Raw genomic sequence first — 21,581 nt, 5'->3', positions numbered from 1 at the left:
TGGAATAATTGCCGCCAAGAGCTACAAAATGTCATCAATGTTAAAGTGCCTCGATTTTATTTTAGAAATGGTGTTCCTTCTCGCCTGGAACTACATGTTTTTGTCGACGCTAGTGAAGATGCATTTGGTGCCGTGTCATACTGGAGGTCTGTCTATAAATGCTGATAATAAAAATGAAGTGACTTTTGTAGCTGCAAAAACTAGATGTGCTCCTCTGAAAGCAATGAGTATTCCTCGTCTCGAACTTCAGGCTGCTGTATTGGGTACTCGATGGGAACAATTTTGAAGGAACATTCCATTAAGGTATCAAGAACCGTTTGCTGGAGTGATTCAAGCACCGTAGTTAGTTGGATTGGATCTGAAAGTGGAAGATACAAACCTTTTGTTGCCCATAGAATTACTGAGATACTTGATTCTACTAGCCCAGCAGATTGGAGATGGCTGCCAACAAATCTTAATGTTGCCGACGAAACTACCAGAATGATGATTGCCGCTGGTTTGAGGGACCTAAATTCCTATACGATTGTGAAGATGAATGGCCAAAAACGCAGGAAATACCTAATAGTAGCCTAGATACAGAAGAACTTCGCCCGAAATTTGCATTGCTGGTAAATTCAATAGATTTTCATCATATTTGAAATTAAAACGTACGATTGCCTGGGTGTTACGTTTTATAAATCGTTGCCAAAAGAAGATTGGTCCTGAAGAAGAAAATGGTTTAACTGCTGCAGAATTAAAAACTGCTGAAATTTACATTTGTCGTCGAGCCCAACGAGATCAATTTAGCCCTGAAATTTAAATGATTAAAATTTAAGGTACTTTGCCCAAAAGTAGTGAGCTGTATGCCCTGTCTCCATACATGGATGAAAACTCATTGCTTCGAGTTAATGGTAGTGTGGACGCTGCTAGTTGGTTACCATTGGATATAAGGCGTCCGATTATATTGCCGTCGTTTCATCCTATCACCGAGTTGTTTGTGGCCCATGTACACGAAAAAATTAAACATCAAAATTTTGAAGCTACAGTTGGTGAAATTCGAAGATCATTTTGGATTCCCCGTCTTAGAAAAATTTTACGTAAACGTGTTTCTAATTGTTATATTTGCAGATTTCGTCGTACATTGCCGGTACCATTACTTATGGGTTCTTTGCCAAAAGACAGATTGACGCCATATATTCGTCCATTTTCCTACACTGGATTGGACTATATTGGTCGACTTATTGTAACCGTTGGTCGTCGCCATGAAAAACGCTGGGTGGCCTTATTTACTTGCCTGACCATAAGGGCCATTCATTTGGAAGTCGCTTTCGATTTGTCAACTGATGCGTGTATTCTTGCCATACGCAATTTTATAAATCGACGTGGCCTGCCTACAAGACTGAGGAGCGATAATGGTACAAATTTTGTTGGTGCTGATAAAGTCGCCAAGAGGTTCAGTGAAGTATTTGATGTGACTCAAATTCAAGATGATCTTACATGTAAAGGTATAGACTGGCAGTTTAATTTTCGACATAATCCTGCAGAAGGTTGTATATGGGAACGGATGGTCCAATGTGTAAAGCGTGTGTTGCAGTCAACTTTGAAAGAATCCGCCCAGTGAACACACAATGCAAAGTTTCCTGATTGAAGCGGAAAATATTGTGAATTCTATTCCGTAGACACAATTGCCGTTGAGCCACGAAGATGAAGAACCACTAACGCCTAATCATTTTTTGGTGGGTTGCCCTAATACAACACAAACTCCTGGCAAGATATTGGTAGTGTTGCGGCAGCAACTTAGAGTTCTAATAAAACGCGGCAAAGTTCCCAAATTCAAATGAAGTTTCTGTGTTGTTTTATTATCTAAAAAATATTCCAGTTAAATAACATAAAAGCACAATTCTTGCCAAAAAAAACTTACTTAACACTACACTCTGGCGTCTGTTCTGGAATTGACGTTATTTCGAATTCACCAATTTGATTACCTTAAAAATGGTAACCATTTTATTCGGTATCGAGATTCAAAACCAGAGTAGACAGGTTATCAAATAAAAAGGGTTGCCATATAAATAATCCATACATGGGCAACTCTAGACAAAATAACATATCAGTAAATAATATTCATAAATTCAATTTAACGTTCAAAAAATAATAAATTCAGTTCACAACATCCCACCACCCGTGAGTCGATCAGGGAGACTCACTACCAACATCAAGAACAGCCAACTTGGATGAGGGACGTCGTATAATTCCAACAGAAGTCTTCACCACAGCCAAACGAACTTGCCCATCACCCGCAGTAAAAACTTCCTTAACAATGCCTTTCTTCCGTTCACCACGCGCCTCGTTATCGTCACATATTATAACTACATCCCCTACCTTTTTGGCTTCACCGGTTGGTACCACTTCGTATGCCGTGTTAGGTCTGGAAGGTATTCCAACACCCACCTTTTCCAAAGCGTTTGCATCAATTGCTGCAACATGTGCCATTGTTTCCTAAGAACAACTTTTTCGCCAACAGCAGGAGTCTGCACAATGTTTGGGCCGCCAAGTAAAAAGTGGTTCGGTGTAAGAGGTTCGGCTTCCGAGCTTTCTATAGGAAGATGAGTTAATGGCCGGGAATTCACTAAATTTTCTGCTTCTATCAGTAGACTATTTAATGTTTCAACTTGAGGTGACTTTTCCTTTAGGGTAAACGATAACACACTTTTAACGCTACGAACCATACGTTCCCATGCTCCACCAGCTGCTGGGTTGGCCGAAGTATTAAATACCCATTCAATTCTACGTTTTGCACATTCATCCGCCAGCCTTGTCTCGTCCAGAACAAATTCCAACCAACATCTGATTGTTAATAAAGTGTAATATCTAGATTTCTCATCATATGGAATCAGCGGATCAACTTCAACTATCGTAATTAAATATTTTGATCGCATCTCAGAATCGACTTCATGTTCGACAATATCAGCAGGTAGTTTTGGCCACTCGGCAGCATCAGATTTCAAGAACTGAGGTCCATTCAACCATCGGGAGTCCAAACAATTTTCCGAAAAATGGTGGGGTCGCGTTGCATCATCGGCCGGGTTATTGGATCCAGGAACCCATCTTCATTGTTTCATCTCTGATATCTCTAAAATTTCGGCAATACGGTGAGATACAATTTGCTTATAAGCTCGACTATCAGACCGAATCCATTTTATAACTGTCTTGGAATCAGACCAGAATGTTATTTCCCGCGGTTTCATGTCGTGACTAGAAATTATTGCCTCCTTCAACCTGGTACCAAGTACAGCGGCTAGCAGTTCCAGCCTCGGGATGGACAAGGGCTTTGTCGGTGCACACTTTGATTTACCCGCAATAAATGTTATGCTGACATTGCCTTCATAACATATTCTCCAGTAGCTGACAGCCGCAAATGCCACCTCACTTGCATCCACAAAAATATGTAAATCGATAGTTGCCAATGAGTTACTAAAATGAGATCCATAGCACCAAGGGAGTCTAATGCACTGTACATTCTCAAGTTCCCTGTACCACTCATACCATCTCTTGTATACATCCATTGGAATCGGAGAATTCCATTCAATATCGTACCGCCACAACTCCTGAAGCAATATTTTTGATCCTATCACCATGTTTGCCAAGAAACCAAACGGATCGAAGATTGACATAGTCAAGCTGAGTACTTCACTCTTGGTAGGTCTTCGACTCCCATTCAAAAACGCTTCAGAAACCTTTGCAAATTTCAGAATAAAACAAAAGGTATCATCAGTGGGCGACCAAAATAGTCCTAGGACCTTTTCCGTTTTTGTTTCGCCTCCACATAAATCAGTTAAGTTCAAATCATTATCGACAGTTTCCTCACCAGTAATTAATCGCATAAATTCCACTGAATTTTAAACAAAACCTCTCAGCTCAAAGCCGGCGTGTGTGTGGATATCTATTACGTTTCTGGTTACTGCTACAGCTTCACTGATAGTGTCAAAACTGTCAACGTAGTCGTGCACATAGTGGCACTCAACTATGGCCTTATAGGCCCTAGACCCTTCACCATATAATTTTGCTTTCAGATTCTTTATGTACTGAGCGGAACAGGATGAACTGGCTGAACCAAAAATCATGGCCTACATAACGTAAACATCTGGAGGTTTCAAACTATCACCATCTCGCCATAGAAATCTTTGTGCTGGCTGATCTTCTTCGCGAATTCGTATACGATGAAACATCTCCCGCATATCTGCACATACCCCAACACGGCACTGACGAAACCTAAATAATATTGATAAAAGGGGTCTTGGCCGATACCTAACTGGACCCTTCATTAATCTGAAGTTAAAAGACTCACCTTCAACGAGCGCGGCTGCATCGAAAACTAGACGACGTTTATTACCTTTTTTAACATTGGTAATAACAAAGTGGGGTAGATACCAAGTGTAATTATTTTCAATTATAGCCTCTTCAGGGGGCAATTTCCTTGCATATGATTTCAAGACGTACTCATTAATTTTCCCTTTGTACCATTTAGCCAAATCATCATCCTTCCTCATTTTGGCTTCCACTCCGAGAAGACGCTTTAACGCAACTGGAAAACTTTCCTTAAATTCGAAATCACTTTGCTTCCATAAAAGCCCAGTTTCATAATGAATACCCTTCCTTACAGTAGTTCCCTCAAGTATTTCCTCGGCCCTTTTATAATCTTCAGATATGACAGGTTCAGCTGCTTTCATGCCAAAATTCTCCAATGAGAAATATTCAGAAACTTGTTGTTGTACATCCCCGAAATTCTGAAAATCAATCACACACACAGTGGCTTCCATAACTTCCTCATTGGAACCGAACAAAATATTTCCCAATTTCGTCTGATGTACAGCAAAATTTTTGTCCAGATTTATAATACCGAACTGGCGTACAAGACTCGTATGTGGCAGACCAATTAACAACTTAGGAATGGCATCAAAATAATCATCAATAACGATATCATTCAACAGAGGAAATTTCCTTTTAAATTTGTCAATATGTAGACTTTGAGGGGGCAGTTGTAAACTCCTCGTCGTCCTAACGTTCCTCATTTGGAAACTACAATTGTCCTCAGCCATACTGCTAATTTCCAAATTTATTGTCGTTGAAATTTCATTTGAGGTCTTCCCTCCAATCCAACCAAGTGATAAATTACCCTTTGGTCCCTGCAGTCCAATTTGTTTCGCTACTTTTTCCTCCAAAAGTGATATTTTCGAACCATTATCAATAAAAGCGATAACATTTACACAACCATTGGGCCCCTTCAACTGCACTGGCAAAAATTTAAATAGTGTTTCCTTATTCGAATAATTACCAACAATCGTTGTTACAAGTGTGTTGTTGCTACTACCATTCTCATCAACTGTTCCCAAAGTGCCATCACTATCGTTCTGACATTGTACAACATTTCGATTGTCATCATCATTACCGTCAATAATCCTATTTTCATGCAACAAACGATTGTGATATTTCGCACATCTATCTAAACCACACTGACGGCGATTATTACAATTCAAGGAATTATGACCGGTATGTAAACAACTAAAACACAGATGGTTGTATTTTACAAACTTCCATCGCTCGGCCATAGAAATGCCCTTAAACTTGGCGCACTGGTTCAGGTAATGGCTTTGTTTACATTTGAAACAAATTGGCTGATGAGTTTTTTGTGTCGTGATAGCAAATGATGGCCTTATCTTACCTCGTTTGGAGCCGGTTGCCTCATTTCCATTACCATCCACTTCCATAGCAAAGGAAACGTATGTAGCAACTTCCTGTAGCCAAACGCTAAATTCCCTCACACTCGGATACTGGCCCAAATGGTTCAAGGAATATTTCATCCACTCTTCACGCTTGGCAAGAGGTAATTTATTTATCAATTCGTCCAGTAAAGTTGGATTACACAAATGTGGTATGGCACCAGCATTTTCTAAGAAAACTGTCAAATTCGATACCATTGAACTAAAGTTGATAATTTCATGAATTCTATTTCCAGGTATGTCCGGAAAGACACGTACTTTGGAAATTTGACTGCGTATCATAATTTGTGGTCGACCATAGTGAAATTCTAATGTTGCCATTACTTGATTTACGTTTTCTGGATGGATTAAATAGGCTTCCACTATATCCTTAGCATCACCCTTCAACTCTTTCTGTAAACGGGACAGGTTTTCCAAATTCGTATAGTTGTAGTCTCCCTGTACGACACAAAGAACATAGGACATTGCTCCGGCTGACCGTTAAATTCTGGCAAATCGTGTAGCTTACGTATCGGGCGGTGTTCATAGTAAATTTGTGGGTTGGACAATGGCGTGGCGGCGGCAGCGGTACACCTTGTACACCTTGTGGCGGCATATACGTATTTGAATAATAGGGCAAGCTAACATTCGGAATAAATGTAGTAGGTAAAGAAATGTTGTCAATACTTATCTTTTGTTGCATCGGCTGGCGTGATGATGGCTTTGTGTTGTTCGGTGGCATAAAAATATTACATGTAGGTGCCGTAGGTGGTACCATTGAAGAATGTGGCAGTTCAACTAATTTCGCAACGGGCTGATGTGGTGAAGACTCTTCAGTTGATGATGGATTGACTTTTTCAAGCAGCATCTTCAACGACTCTTTAAGGCAACGAATTTTCTCCTTCAAGTCGGCAACGGCGGATTGTTCAACCAGTGTTCTCTCATCCTCACTCTCGCTCGTGCGGCTTTCAGAATGCTTTTCCTTCTCGTCAGGCATGTTCCTGTCTTTTAAACGTTGGCTACTTCGTTGCATACAATTCCAGGAATTAAGTTAAATAATAAAAAATGTTGCGGCAGCAACTTAGAGTTCTAATAAAACACGGCAAAGTTCCCAAATTCAAATGAAGTTTCTGTGTTGTTTTATTATCTAAAAAATATTCCAGTTAAATAATATAAAAGCACAATTCTTGCCAAAAAAAAACTTACTTAACTCTACACTCTGGCGTCTGTTCTGGAATTGACGTTATTTCGAATTCACCACTTCGATTACCTTAAAAATGGTAACCATTTTATTCGGTATCGAGATTCAAAACCAGAGTAGACAGGTTATCAAATAAAAAGGGTTGCCATATAAATAATCCATACATGGGCAACTCAAGACAACATAACATATCAGTAAATAAAATTCATAAATTCAATTTAACGTTCAAAAAATAATAAATTCAGTTCACAACAGGTAGAGATTTTGCCAATATTGTACAGTTATCAATAAAATTAGTACCAAAATATTCTAATTATGATATTCATCTTATATATTTCATTTTTCCACAACAAACAATATTTTTTCTTTAGTTGTCCCGGTTACTTTTATTGTTTACCTTTTCGGTTTTTTTTTTAATTTTGTATGTCAGCTGTTCAGCGTTGCCACTTGTCTGTATTTTGTTGTATATTGTATGAAAACATTTTCTACATTTGCGGTGGCACCCAGTTAAAGTCGGTTCAATTTAAAACATACTTTAATTTTGACTATAGTTGCAAATAATTAAAAGCTGGTTTTTATTTTAAAGTTGTTTCTAAAATGAACCGACTTTAGTGTTTGACTATGATTATGGCCCAATATTTTTAAATTTAAAATTTCTGTTAGACTTCTTTACTTATATCGAATTAAGAAAGCATTTTAGATTGAAATAAGTTTATTTAGCAAAAGTTTATAATTCTAAAAACTTACACCATACGTTGATGTTAAAAAATATTAAGTTTTCCTGCCTGCATTAGTAATCTTCATGTACAAAAGCAAGAAACATGCGACCACACAAACCTTCTTCAATGAACGCTCAAACGAGACTAAATGAGCTTTTTATACGTGTGAGAACGTTGTTGTAAATTTAATAACGGCCGAAAAGCACGCGTGCATAGGTAATGCCCATGAATGAAATAAACAAGATTACGACATTGACAATTCCATTATTTTAGTGTACTCTGTACCGTGTTGACAACCCTGACCAATAAAATATAAAGTTAAATACAACACTGTCGGTCGGTTTGGTGTAAAAAAATACAACACTGAGCATATGATTATGAAAGGTTACCACATCAGTAGATTACTGAATTCAGTGGTGTATTTTCATGTGGTTGTACTATTTGCATCAACCGATAAAGTGAAGTTGGCGGCAGTTACCAATACATGAAAAGGAGCCATTTTCAAAAATGGCTAACTTCCTTCTTTTTCGTTTGATCACTGGCAGGAGTTGGAAGGTTGAAAAATTCAGCCGCAGAAATCCTATTGGAATTTACTTTTAAATTCAGCGTGGTGTAAAGAAATATGCTGCATGTGTGTCTGATTTTCAAAGGGGAAATTGTAAGCAGACGTCAGCACTGGAATTTGTCGTGTGGCTAACAATTTTCATAGCCACTGGAATCTGTTACGAATACAGCTGCTAGATCCATCTGTCGCTGAAAAAGTAAGAAGAAAAACGAATGTCAATACGCCATCAAATGACAAAACATGTGCTGCAGTATCACCACCATCAGTTGAAATAAAATATTCAAAGGAGTACAGGGAACAGTTTATAGCATCAAAATCGTAACACCAGCTATTTGCGGCAACACCCTTCGAAACTTTGTCAACAGTCCCTTTGAATCGAAAAACACCGGCGCACAGATAGCATCAGCCTTTTTTGTTGAAACACACATCAGCCAAGAAGTTTAACATCAGTACATTCATCATCGCAGTACTTTTACATCAATGAATACACCAGAGCACATTTGTACCACCATTCCAACTTCAGTGGCATGACAACAAAGCCTTTAAATTTTAATAATATTCCAACTACTACAATTCTAAATAAACACCATTTTCATAACATAGAATTTTTCGACCAACCAATTTACAAATTTCATCAATACACAATTGTCAACATCCCCATAACATAGAATTTTTCGATCATCAATATAATTTCATCAATTTTATCAACACACAAATTTCATCAATATACATTATTGTCATCATTTTCATAACATCGAATTTTTCAACCAACATCTTTAACAAATTTCATCAATACACATACATAATTGTCACTATCTTCATAACATAGAATGTTTCAATCAGCAACCATAACAGAAGTCATCATCAATTTCAACAATATACAGATTTCATCAATTTCAACAGCATATACATCAATAATATTAAATTTTTGTGCACCATTTTTTTGGAATTCTTCATCCTCATCAGTAACATCTACAATAATATATCAACATACAACAATAGCGACATCTACATCCAAATATAAAAATTCATCATTCATCCATAGCCAGCTCTACAGTAAAGACAACAACCACCATTCAGATAAGTAATTTGTAGTGTAGTCGGCAGATTTATTAATTTTTGGGATTTTAGCAAATATTTTTATTTTTTTTTTGAATTTTAAAGTTAAAGTTTTTTGTAAGTTTTTTAGCCTTTAAAAAAAAAAACTCACACTTATTGATTTTTTCCACGTATGTTTTGGGCATACAAGCCAAAAGTGAGTCTGTAGTAGACTCAGTACTACTTTTGATTTAGAGAAGATCTTAATCAAGGGAAGTATTGGAGACACTACAAGGTAGCTGAGGCAATTTAGCAGCTTGTAAATAAGCTAAGTTCGATTTGGAACTTTTTCGGCCAAACACCTTTCAAAATTAAAATATATAACAACAAGATTAGACTACATAAAGATCTTACGGATTTTTAAGAACGTTTATGAAAAGTTTTGATTTGAAAGACATAAATTTTCTTAAAATTCTATAAAATCTTTGAACCTATTTAAAATTACCTGATTTGTCGTAACAATTATCTGACTTACCATAAAATTACCTGATTTGTCGTAACAATTATCTGACTTACCATAAAATTACCTGATTTGTCGTAACATTTATTTAGATTTTCATAAAAATTACTCGATTTGTCCTAACATTTATATAATTTTCCATTGTTTCTATATTTATCTGATTTTCCATAAATTTAAAATTATTTTATTACCTATTAAGACTCTCATTAATTTACAAGATATACTTATCTAAATTTAAACTTGAAAGAACAGAATCTCGAGATAAAATTTTGTAAACAGCAGAGATACAAACAATATATTCTTTCAAGCATAAAATTAGATATCAATTATAGTCATTAATGCTAAGATCCCCATATAATTACATTTTATAAATATATTACAATATTATATCATTATTTCATCATCTTATTTAAGAATACTTTTAATATCAACAATTTAAATATATGGGGCATTTCATGTCAAGTGAACCAACTTTTGAAATCGATGTCTTCCGATCGGGATGAAATTTGCACCAAGGTTAGCTCTATTGGATAGTAACTCAGACACAATTTTTCAACAACATCGGTCGAGAACTCTCTGAGTTATAGGGGGTAAAATTTTGACAATTTGGTCAAACAGGGGTTTTTTCTTATCCATGTAACTTATTACCTATTGTTCTTAGAAAAATGTGTCCCAAATAGTATAGATAGCTATTTCTTCGATCTTTCGAAAAAAAATATTTAAAAAAAAAAATAAAAATTTTTTAATATTTTTTTTCCGAAATCAAAAACTTTTTTGACTTTTTTTTAAAATACGTTCTTTTTTTTTTTTTTTTTTTCTTAAAATAAAGTTTAGATATTTTCCTTGAACACCTACTTGGTCGCTTAGTGGGATGCGAGTGGGATATCTATCAAAATAAATATTTTGTAACTCAAAACATAAAATTTTTGACTTTTTTTGCAAAATCAAAAACTTTGTTGACTTTTTTTTTCAAAATGGACCCTTTTTTAATCTTTTTTTTTAGGTCAAACAAAAGCTTAGATATTATCCTTGAAGACCCTTTTGGTCGCTTAGTGGGATGCGAGTGGGATATCTATCAAAATAAATATTTTTTAACTCAAGACTTACAATTTTTGACTTTTTTTTGCAAAATCAAAATTTTTTTTCCAAATGGGCCCTTTTTTTAAAAGTTTTTTTGTAGTCAAAAGAAAGCTTAGGTCCATTCCTTTAAGATATTTTTAGTCCCTTAGTGGGATGCGAGTGGGATATCTATCAAAATAAATATTTTGTAACGCAAGACATAAAATTTTTTAATTTTTTTTGCAAAATCAAAATTTTTTTCCAATATGGGCCCTTTTTTAATTTTTTTTTTTGCTCAAAAGAAAGCCTAGGTCCATTCCTTTAAGATATTTTTAGTCCCTTAGTGGGATGCGAGTGGGATATCTATCAAAATAAATATTTTGTAACAATTTTTTAATTTTTTTTTGCAAAATCGAAATTTTTTTCCAATATGGGACTTTTTTTTAAAAATTTGTTTTTGCTCAAAAGAAAGCTTAGGTCTTTTCCTTTAAGACCTATTTTGTCACTTAGGAAGATGTGAGTAGGATATCTATTAAAATAAAAATGTTGTAACTCAAGACATTCAATTATTGACTTTTTTTTTGCATATTCGAATTTTTTTTCAAAATGGGCCCTTTTTTAAAAATTTTTTTTTAGTCAAAAGAAAGCTTAGGTCCATTCCTTTAAGATATTTTAGGTCCCTTAGTGGGATACGAGTGGGATATCTATCAAAATAAATATTTTGTAACTCAAGATATACAATATTTGATTTTTTGGCAAAATCAAAAACTTTTTTGACTTTTTTTTAAAATGGGCCCTTTTTGTAATTTTTTTTTTGCTATAAAGAAAGCTTAGGCCTATTCCTTTAAGATGGTTTTGATCGCTTAGTGGGATGCGAGTGGGATATATATCAAAATAAATGTTTTGTAACTCAAGACATAAAATTTTTGTGTTAAAACATTTATTTTGATAGATATCCCACTCGCATCCCACTAAGGGACTAAAAATATCTTAAAGGAATGGACCTAGGCTTTCTTTTGAGCAAAAAAAAAAATAAAAAAGGGCCCATATTGGAAAAAAATTTTGATTTTGCAAAAAAAAATTAAAAAATTGTATGTCTTGCGTTACAAAATATTTATTTTGATAGATATCCCACTCGCATCCCACTAAGGGACTAAAAATATCTTAAAGGAATGGACCTAAGCTTTCTTTTGACTAAAAAAAAATTTTTAAAAAAGGGCCCATTTGGAAAAAAAATCGTATTTGCAAAAAAAAAAGTCAAAAATTGTAAGTCTTGAGTTAAAAAATATTTATTTTGATAGATATCCCACTCGCATCCCACTAAGTGATTTCGGAAAAAAAATATTAAAATTTTTTTTTTTTTTTTTTAATATTTTTTTTCGAAAGATCGAAGAAATAGCTATCTATACTATTTGGGACACATTTTGCTAAGAACAATAGGTAATAAGTTACATGGATAAGAAAAAACCCCTGTTTGACCAAATTGTCAAAATTTTACCCCCTATAACTCAGAGAGTTCTCGACCGATGTTGTTGAAAAATTGTGTCTGAGTTACTATCCAATAGAGCTAACCTTGGTGCAAATTTCATCCCGATCGGAAGACATCGATTTCAAAAGTTGGTTCACTTGACATGAAATGCCCCATATATAAAAAATTAAATGGCAGGTCCAGTTAATATTGTTAACAAATAGTTCGAACTTAGGGAATAGTTTGGTTAGCCTAATGGCTTAAGTCACCTGAATTGTAATTTTTTTTTAAAACTATAAACAAATAATATTTTAATATATATCTTTGAATTTTCGATTGAAATTAAATATGTGTTGCTAAGAATTTAAACAGGCTATAAAGGTAAGTATCGAGTGGTGATGCATTAAAGGGGTAGCCTTTAGAATTTTAATAGCTACCATGGATTAGGGGAGGGTATAATAATGGTGGGCGATAACACCTGGTCCTACAGGAAAGGAATAGCAGTTAAATATTTGATTTTTAGAAACACTGGTACAAAATTTTATATCTTGTCGTTTTCTCTATTACTCCAACGTACCACCGCCCAAGCCCGACGAGCCTTAGCCGTGCGAAAATAACACCAAAAGAATTCAAATAATCTGGCAATCTCCGTTGATTGCTGCGGGAAAATAAAAAATAAGTTTTGAGAATTCTTGAAATCTTGGTGTGAAACGGGACAACTCTTACTCTTTTTTCGTGACGTCAGCAATGATTGTTTTCTTATGTTTTGAATGTAAATATGAAATGAATTTTTATATGAAATTTCAAAACAAATAGTGAAAAATAAATAAAAAAAATTAATTAAAAATTAAAATGTGGTTTGCAGTCAAAAATTGCAATAATAATCAGGTATGTGATGAAAAACGATTTATATGCGAAAACGATTTGAAAACGACAAAAGGTGTGATGTGTTTGTTTGAATCATTTTGTCATATTAGTTTCAAATTCGAATTTGTTTAAAAGGGAATTTATCGAAATTAAATTTTCACACTAATTAAGGTAAACAAATGGAGAGTTGCTTATTTTGTTGTTTTTTGTTATAAAAATGATACGGAATAAAATAAAAATTGAATATGAAATCAATCGAAATTCATCACACCTAAATCGTTTTTGAAATTGATTTCAGTTTTGAAAACGATCGTTTTTCATCACATGCCTGAATATCTAGGATCGCCCGGTGGCCGAAATTCGACCACTTTTAAATGCTTTTTACCACTTTTATGGAAAGAATTTAAAAAAAAAATGATGTTCTGCTAATCTAGAGAAAATAACCTTTAAAACCATATACATATGTTTCATCAATATTGGTGGACAATAACATACTTGAAAGCACAAAGTATACAGAGGCGTCAAATTTGACAGTTCAAAAACACTAAAATCAGCTTTTTTTGAAATTGTTTCGATAGAAAGAGAAAACAAATTTGCGGTTTAATACAGACAGTGCGTTAAAACAAACAACTATATAAATAAGCACAAAACCAAACCAGTTGAAATAGTTTCGAGCGAAAGAGACAAATATATTTTTTTTGCCGTGTCGCCTCTGTATACTTTGTGCTTAAAAGTGTACCACAAAAAAACGTGTGGCCTATTTATATATAAGATAATAAAAAATCTAAATCGTGAACTAAAATATAGCAAAAATATTGAAAATTAATTAAGTAAAATATGTCTAATAACATAAAACCTAAAATACATTTTATTTTATTAAACATAAATAACTTTTAAACATAATTATTGACTTTTCCATTATAAATCACATACAATTTTCATATAATACAAGCTATGTTCAATAACTAAAAGTTGTTACTAGTTAGTAACAATTGTTACTGGAAAATCGTTCATTAACTCCAAAAACTTGCAAGTAGAGAAAAAATCAAATTTTAGAGAATGTTCTCTCGTTGCAAACTATTACAAGTTCTATTTTGAACTCGTAATAGTTAGCATCAGCGTTGCCACTCATAAAATATTTTTCCTACCAAATTTCAGATTTAAAACTACCAAAACCTACCAAATTTTAAATATTTGTGAAATGATATTTGGATTCCTTTCAAAATTAATAGTTAAATTAAATTTATATTATTGCGGCTATAGCATTACCCTGAGGATGAATATTATTTAATTACACTACAATCATAAATCTGTCACATCTAAAAATTGTGTGTGAACCGTTTTATAATTGACCATAAGAACCATATAAGGCCCATTTCTAAAACTTATTTTAAGGAGCCTAAAACTCCTAAAAGTGACAAAATTCAACACAAATAAGTTTCATGGCGATCGATACATAATTGGTCAGCTGCCCACTTCTGAAAATCACTCACGAAAATAAATTATTGAAATTTTAAAAGAAAAATGTTTTTGCTCACTACTTATTACTTCTTTTAACATGCCTACACACAATTTAAATAATATGTGTTATAATTTTGAAATATTTAAAATGTGTAAATTAAATGTATAATATGTTAAAAGTTTTAGTATTGCAAGGCCTTTGGCATTTTTTGAACTGAACGTACACATTAACTTGACTAAATAATAATGTTTTTTTAAGTTTCCTTATTTTGTGAGCATTATAAAAAGCGTTGACACATTCCTAAAAATGATTTTTATTTTAGAGAAATTTTTTACAAAAAATATGTAATTTATAATTTAGTATTTAAATAAAAATGTATTAAGTATGTTGTGTTGGAAGTTAATGTATTAACTGAAATATTGCTTTTAAGGAAATGGTCATTTTAAAAGGAATAAAATAAGAAAATTGTGTGTATAAAACAATTGTTACTGGAAAATCGTTCATTTACTTTTTACTATTTTTTGAGAATTTGAGAGAGTAATTTTGTAAATTTTGATTTTATTCTCTCGTTGCTGGGAATTTACTGGGAAAGTAAATGAACAGACCTGCAATCAGTTTAAGGCAATGTTGACGTCACTGAGCTTAAGAGAATTTTTTTAAGAGAGCGAAGGCGCAATCTTGTTTATTTCATTCATGGGTAATGCCTAGCTTTAATAAATTGGTTATATCTGGCAAAAATTCTAAATCTAAACATTCTTTATTTTGTTCTTATTTCAAGTGTTTGACATTAAGTTTGCTGGGTAGATCTCTCACCAATACATCTTCATTTTTATTTTTGAACATCACTGCTTTAAATTACTAAAGTCTTCTTCTTTGTTTTCTATAACAACTCTCACTTAAAATAGAGCGAAATCAATACTGTTTAATTGTTTCTCTTATTTTTTACAACAACAAATTGGAAAAACTCGCATTGCTTTGTTTACTTTTTAGCTTAAGGTTCACATATACAAGTTTTTGCATATGTGTTAGTAACATCTTTAACCGCTCATAACTCCTAAAAAACTGAACCGATTTCAATAAAATATATATTCTGCACTTCTGTGAATAAATCCCTTTAAAATGGTATATTCATTGCCCAAATTGAATGTATAATGTGAGCGTAAAAGGGGTCTAAAGAAATCGACTTGCCTATTAATATTAGAAATAAAGTATATTTTAAGAGAAATAAAGTCGTCTGTACTTAAAACCAGCTGAAGCTGTTTTTAATGCATTAAACACATTCAAGACAGCAGGCTACCAACTTCAATCTGTCAAAAATAAAATGCACACGTTTATATGGAGAAGATTATTTTAACGACAGCACAGCTACACGGCCACACGACTACTCATGCCGATGTAGCCGAATTAGGCTAATTTCTATTTTTGTCAACTACAAAACAGAAATAGTGTTGCTAATATAATAAAAAAATGTAAATCAAATTAGTGCTTAAAAAAATATATTTTTTTACTTAATTAAGAGAAGTTTCTGATAACCATATTGAAATAAATTAATAACAGGTACATAATTATTTATAACCATATATATATTTTTACTCAAAATAATTGTTTCAATCTTAATTACTTTGGAATTTTGTACGGTTATTTTTTATTAAAGTGGCACCACTGAATTATAAATCAGCTGTTTTCTTTGTAGCTGTCGTCTTTAAAATAATTCAGTAGCTGCCACACGACTACAACTGTAACCAGCAGAATTTGTGTTCGTGTAGTCGTGTAGCCTGCTGTCTTGAATGTGTTTAATGCATAACTCATTTAACAACAGCATCATGCATTAAACACATTCAAGACAACAGGCTACACGACTACACGAACACAAATTCTGCTGGTTACAGTTGTAGTCGTGTGGCAGCTACTGAATTATTTTAAAGACGACAGCTACAAAGTAAACAGCTGATTTATAATTCAGTGGTGTCACTTTAATAAAAAATAGCCGTACAAAATTCCAAAGTAATTAAGATTGAAACAATTATTTTGAGTAAAAATATATATATGGTTATAATTAATTATGTACCTGTTATTAATTTATTTCAATATGGTTATCAGAAACTCCTCTTAATTAAGTAAAAAAATATATATTTTTAAGCACTAATTTGATTTACATTTTTTTATTATATTAGCAACACTATTTCTGTTTTGTAGTTGACAAAAATAGAAATTAGCCTAATTCGGCTACATCGGCATGAGTAGTCGTGTGGCCGTGTAGCTGTGCTGTCGTTAAAATAATCGTCTCCATATAAACGTGTGCATTTTATTTTTGACAGATTGAAGTTGGTAGCCTGCTGTCTTGAATGTGTTTGCTGCATCAGATGTTCTTCCTCAAGTAAAAAAGTTCGACGACAAGTCAAGACAAGATATTGGCAGAGATTTTGCAATTATTGAACCGTTATCGATAAAATTAAAACCAAAATATCCTAATTATGATATTAATCTTATTTTTACAATTTTTCCACTACAATTTGCTTTTTTTCTTTAGATTTCGCTGTTACTTTTATTGTTTTTTTTTTAATTTTCTATGTCAGCTGTTCAGCGGTGCCACTTGTGTATATTTTTTTGTATATTGTATGAAAATATTTTCTACATTTGAGGTGGCACCCAGTTAAAGTCGGTTCAATTTAAAACACACTTTAATTTTGAGTATAGTTGCAAAATAATTAAAAGCAGGTTTTTATTTTAAAGTTGTTTCTAAAAAGAACCGACTTTAGTGTTTGACTATGATTATGGGCCATGATGTGTTATACACATAAATAACTAGTGGTCCAATTAAATAATAATTTAAAGTAAAGTCAGTTCATAAGGGAAAAGCACTGCGGTAAGTAGTTGAACATTATTTGTATTTCTTTTATTTAATTTTAATAATTTTTTTAATAGAAATAAACGCACCGTTTCGCACCGCACATTACTGCAAATTATTTAAAATTGTTTGTGTCTCTTTTTTGGTGTTGTTAAATTCGCCCCTTATGGACGACCATCGCAGCCAGCGATAACAGGTTGAGAGAATCAGAAAAGAAACAAACACGAATAATCTGGATGAGTGATTTATAATTTTTTTTTTCGTAAAGGTCAGCTTGTGACTTTTATTTGCGAACATGAAAAATAAATCGCAAAAATGCATATGATGCAAATCAACGCTTAAATATATAAAATATATCAAAAGATTAATAACAATATAAAAAAAATCTCATTTCTGTTACTCAGACTTCATTACTTCATACTTATCATATTATTTCCATAATTTGTTAAAAATTACTAACAATATGTTATTGTATGTAAATAAAAAAGAAAGTAACAGTTATTAAGAACAAGAACAAATTAATTGTTTATCTCACACCAAACTTAAAAAATTAAAAAAACAATAAAAACGAATAAAGGTCATACCAAACCATTTAAATAAAAATCATTTTACAGTAGTTTTGACTTACCTGCCTTTCACTTAAGAGCATTTTGCATATAAGTGCACAAAACTTGTGTTTTGTATATTTATTTACCAAACTCCATATAAATTCGTTAATTTAAGTGCATTGTTCATACCTGCACATTTAAGATAAGTACATAATACTTTTGGAAGCTATAACTGGTTTTCATGAAAAAAATTTAATTTAGCTGCCTAATACAAAATTAAATCAAAACAAATAAGAAAAATACGATTTTGAATGAAAAAATATGTTGTAAACTTCTTAATAATTTTAAAAGTAGCTAAAATATCAATTTGACGTTATTTTTAGACGGAAAAAATCACAGAGCTTCGTGTAAATTATTTGCCGTTAGCTGCTTTTTTGGGCAGTAAACTGTAAATACACTTACCACCATCAATGATCAGGTAAGAGCATTGAGGTTAACTGCATTTTTAACATACCTGCACAAAATATCGTGCAAAGTTGATTGTGCAGGTAAGTCAAAATTACTGTATAACTGTTATTTTCAGTGATTTATTTTTATCACAAAAATATAAATCACAATTTGGATTTTTTGGTATAAGGACGAGTTATTTTCGATCTCTGGTTTAAACTATTATTTTACAGTCTTATGCAAAAGAACTTACAACATGCTTACCAACCGATGCACAGTGGGGGATCTGAAAAAAAAGTGGAAATAAATCTGTAACTTCTAAACGAATAGCCCGATTTTAATAAAATTTCCCATGGCTATAGAGGAGGTGTCGATAAGTTTAAGTTTTGAATTTGGGCTTAAAAAACCAAGGGGGGGCCGAGCCACAATGCCCCAAAGTGGGGCACCTCGGGTATATCAAAAATTAAAAATTATGCCAAATTTTTGTTTGCGATCCGATTTGAAAGATTTTTATATATATGGAATGTACTAGACGAGATCTACAAAAAACATTGCCTTTCTTTTCTTTTCCGCTAGTCAAATTTATGGACTCAAAATCAACAACAAACAGAAAATTATAAAATCTTGCCGTTTTGTAATACAATTTATTGCACTGCCTTGCTGCATAACCAAATACCGGTGAACACTACAAGATGAAGCTAATTACTGTGAGTTATCTATTTTGAAGCCATTAATGAGACTAGCGGAAAAGAAAAGATATACATATTATATATCAGCGTGTAGGAAATTATGTCCTCTTTTCAAAAATGTACAACATTTTTAAGAATTAAAAAAATTATTGAAGACTTTTTTCAAAAATATGCGAATAAAAAATTATAGCTGATTTTTTTGGAAAATTTAAAATTTTAAAATGCAATAAAAGTTTTGTTTATGTGTCGTTTTTAATGAAATTTTACACTTATATAGAAACGTTCGATGCAAATCCAAAAGTGAAAAAGATATTTGTGAATTGTTAATGACACAATTCCCAAAAAACTTTCCAAAAATCCCAAAATTGGGATTTTTTTGGATCTATTGAAGGTACCAAGCTCGGGGCTATGAAATCCCTTTGCATGATATTGAAGAACAGATTGGGACATACAAAACTGGTCTTAATTTTTTGAAAGCAGCTATGCGATTTTAGAATATGTTGTCTAAAGTTGAAATTTACATAAAAAATAGGTCTACTTCGGAAGGCTCTGGACCACGCAATAATACGAATTTTGATATTATTTTGCTTTTATAATATTTCCCGAAATGTTATCTTTCAGAAAAATATAAACACATTATTTTTTTTTTTCTCATTTTCTGTATAATTTAAAATTAATGTAGGTACTTTTTTCGAAAAAAAATCTCGAAAAAACGACTTTTTTATTTTTTTAAGTTTGAATGCACATAACTTTTGACTCAGTAGATATTTTTTAACAATTCTTTCTTAAGATTATTAATAAATTTTTTGTTAATTCAAAAAAAGATACTTCAAGAAAATCGGGAAAGAATTGGATCCGTTATTAGCAAAATGGCAGACCAAGGTAGGCAAACAAAATAAAATTTTACTTTTCAAATGCGAATAACTCGTAAACTATAAGAGATAATATATGGCTAAAGCAATGTTTTTTGTAGATCTCTTCTAGTACATTCCATATATATAAAAATATTTCAAATCGGATCGCAAACAAAAACTTGGCATCATTTTTAATTTTTGATATACCCGAGGTGCCCCACTTTGGGGCATTGTGGCTCGGCCCCCCTTGTTTAAGCCCAAATTCAAAACTTAAACTTATCGACACCTCCTCTATAGCCATGGGAAATTTTATTAAAATCGGGCTATTCGTTTAGAAGTTACAGATTTATTTCCACTTTTTTTTTCAGATCCCCCACTGTGCGATGTTAAGCTAAATTCGATAAAAGTATATCCAAAAACGAAAATTAGCTTAAAACACCTGTAGTAAACCATTGTTAAATATATGAAATTTAATAATGGTTAACCCTACTTTAAACCTATTTTAAGGAATTCTTTTTACTTTTTATCTTAAAAAAGAGGATTTTAAAGATAAATTTGGAATAATAGACGATACTATTGCAATTGCTAAACACAATTTCCACTCCGCTGGCGAATAAGTTCCATTTTAATAGTATATGATTTTGTTTTATATTCCTCCGGTAGTGAAGTACATGAAGTTCACAAGTGAGTTTGATTGGCATTTTTGTCATTTACTTTTAACCTGCAACACTATATCGAGCCCTAACCGCAAAAATAACGTAAGCGACATTTTTTCAAAATTGTCTTTTTAATTAAAATCGATAGAAAACTTTCGTGCGCATCAACACACGAAATAATGAAAATTAAGTGTTTATATATACAGAGATATCGCAATTTCAATTATATCGTAAGCGACACTCACCTTTTTGCTTTACCGCAAAAATAACGTAAACGACATAAAAGCAAATACGGGCGGTAAATGAAAGTAAGAGTAGCCGAAGAACTAGAGAGATAATCAAAAGAAATTGAAATACAAAAAGATAGATGTACTAAATGTGATCAAGGAAAAAATTTAGACAGCAGTCACATCCAAACAGAAGAATTTAAGTTTAAGAATTTTTTTGAAGGAACAAAAACAAAAGAGTAAAATGTCTTGTTTTTATGTGCTAGTTTCGACCTTCAAAAAGTTTTGAATATGCCTTATAGTAAAACAAGTATGGAAGTATGGTTGGTCAATCCCGACCATATAATAACATACACTAAGAAAAAGAGCAAAATCATTTTTCTTTTAAAATTTCAATAATTTATATTTTTGAGTGATTTTCGAAATGGGCCTTACATGGGAGCTATGACCAATTATAGACTGATCGCCATAAAATTAGGTAGTGAGATTTATGTTTACATGAAAGTTATTTATGTTGAATTTTATGTGTATACCAACATTTTTGAGAGATTTATGCACGTTAAAGTGATTTTTGGAAGCGGGTCTTATATGGGAGCTATAACTAATTATGAGCCGATCACAATAACATTTGGTGATATGAATTCCGTATATATAAAACTTATTTGGAGCGAAATTTGT

The 21,581-nt window shown here is 32.6% G+C and overlaps 1 protein-coding gene and 1 long non-coding RNA gene across 2 annotated transcripts; one reads left to right on the top strand and one right to left on the bottom strand.

The window, feature by feature from the left end:
* Nucleotides 1-4,103: 4,103 nt before the first annotated feature.
* On the bottom strand, nucleotides 4,104-6,732 carry LOC135949103 (uncharacterized). Its single transcript, XM_065498566.1, has 3 exons — nucleotides 6,265-6,732; nucleotides 4,325-6,194; nucleotides 4,104-4,216 (listed from the first exon to the last, which is right to left on the bottom strand). The coding sequence occupies exons 1-3, from the start codon at nucleotides 6,730-6,732 to the stop codon at nucleotides 4,104-4,106; spliced, it is 2,451 nt and encodes an 816-aa protein (XP_065354638.1).
* A 10,690-nt stretch (nucleotides 6,733-17,422) lies between these two features.
* LOC135957408 (uncharacterized) lies at nucleotides 17,423-18,105 on the top strand. The gene is made up of 2 exons (XR_010576402.1): nucleotides 17,423-17,500; nucleotides 17,560-18,105. It is a non-coding gene; the product is annotated as an uncharacterized LOC135957408 (long non-coding RNA).
* Nucleotides 18,106-21,581: the final 3,476 nt, after the last annotated feature.

This window comes from Calliphora vicina, chromosome 1, assembly GCF_958450345.1.
Source record: "Calliphora vicina chromosome 1, idCalVici1.1, whole genome shotgun sequence".
NCBI classification, from domain to species: Eukaryota; Metazoa; Arthropoda; class Insecta; order Diptera; family Calliphoridae; genus Calliphora; species Calliphora vicina.
This window is presented reverse-complemented; position numbering and strand designations above follow the sequence as displayed.

Coding starts and splice junctions, on each gene's coding strand:
- LOC135949103 (XM_065498566.1), bottom strand. CDS start 6,732: ATGCCTGACGAGAAGGAAAAGCATTCTGAAAGCCGCACGAGCGAGAGT. Junction 6,195..6,264: donor CTATGAACACCGCCCGATAC/GTAAGCTACACG, acceptor TGTGTCGTACAG/GGAGACTACAACTATACGAA. Junction 4,217..4,324: donor TGCAGCCGCGCTCGTTGAAG/GTGAGTCTTTTA, acceptor GGGTATGTGCAG/ATATGCGGGAGATGTTTCAT.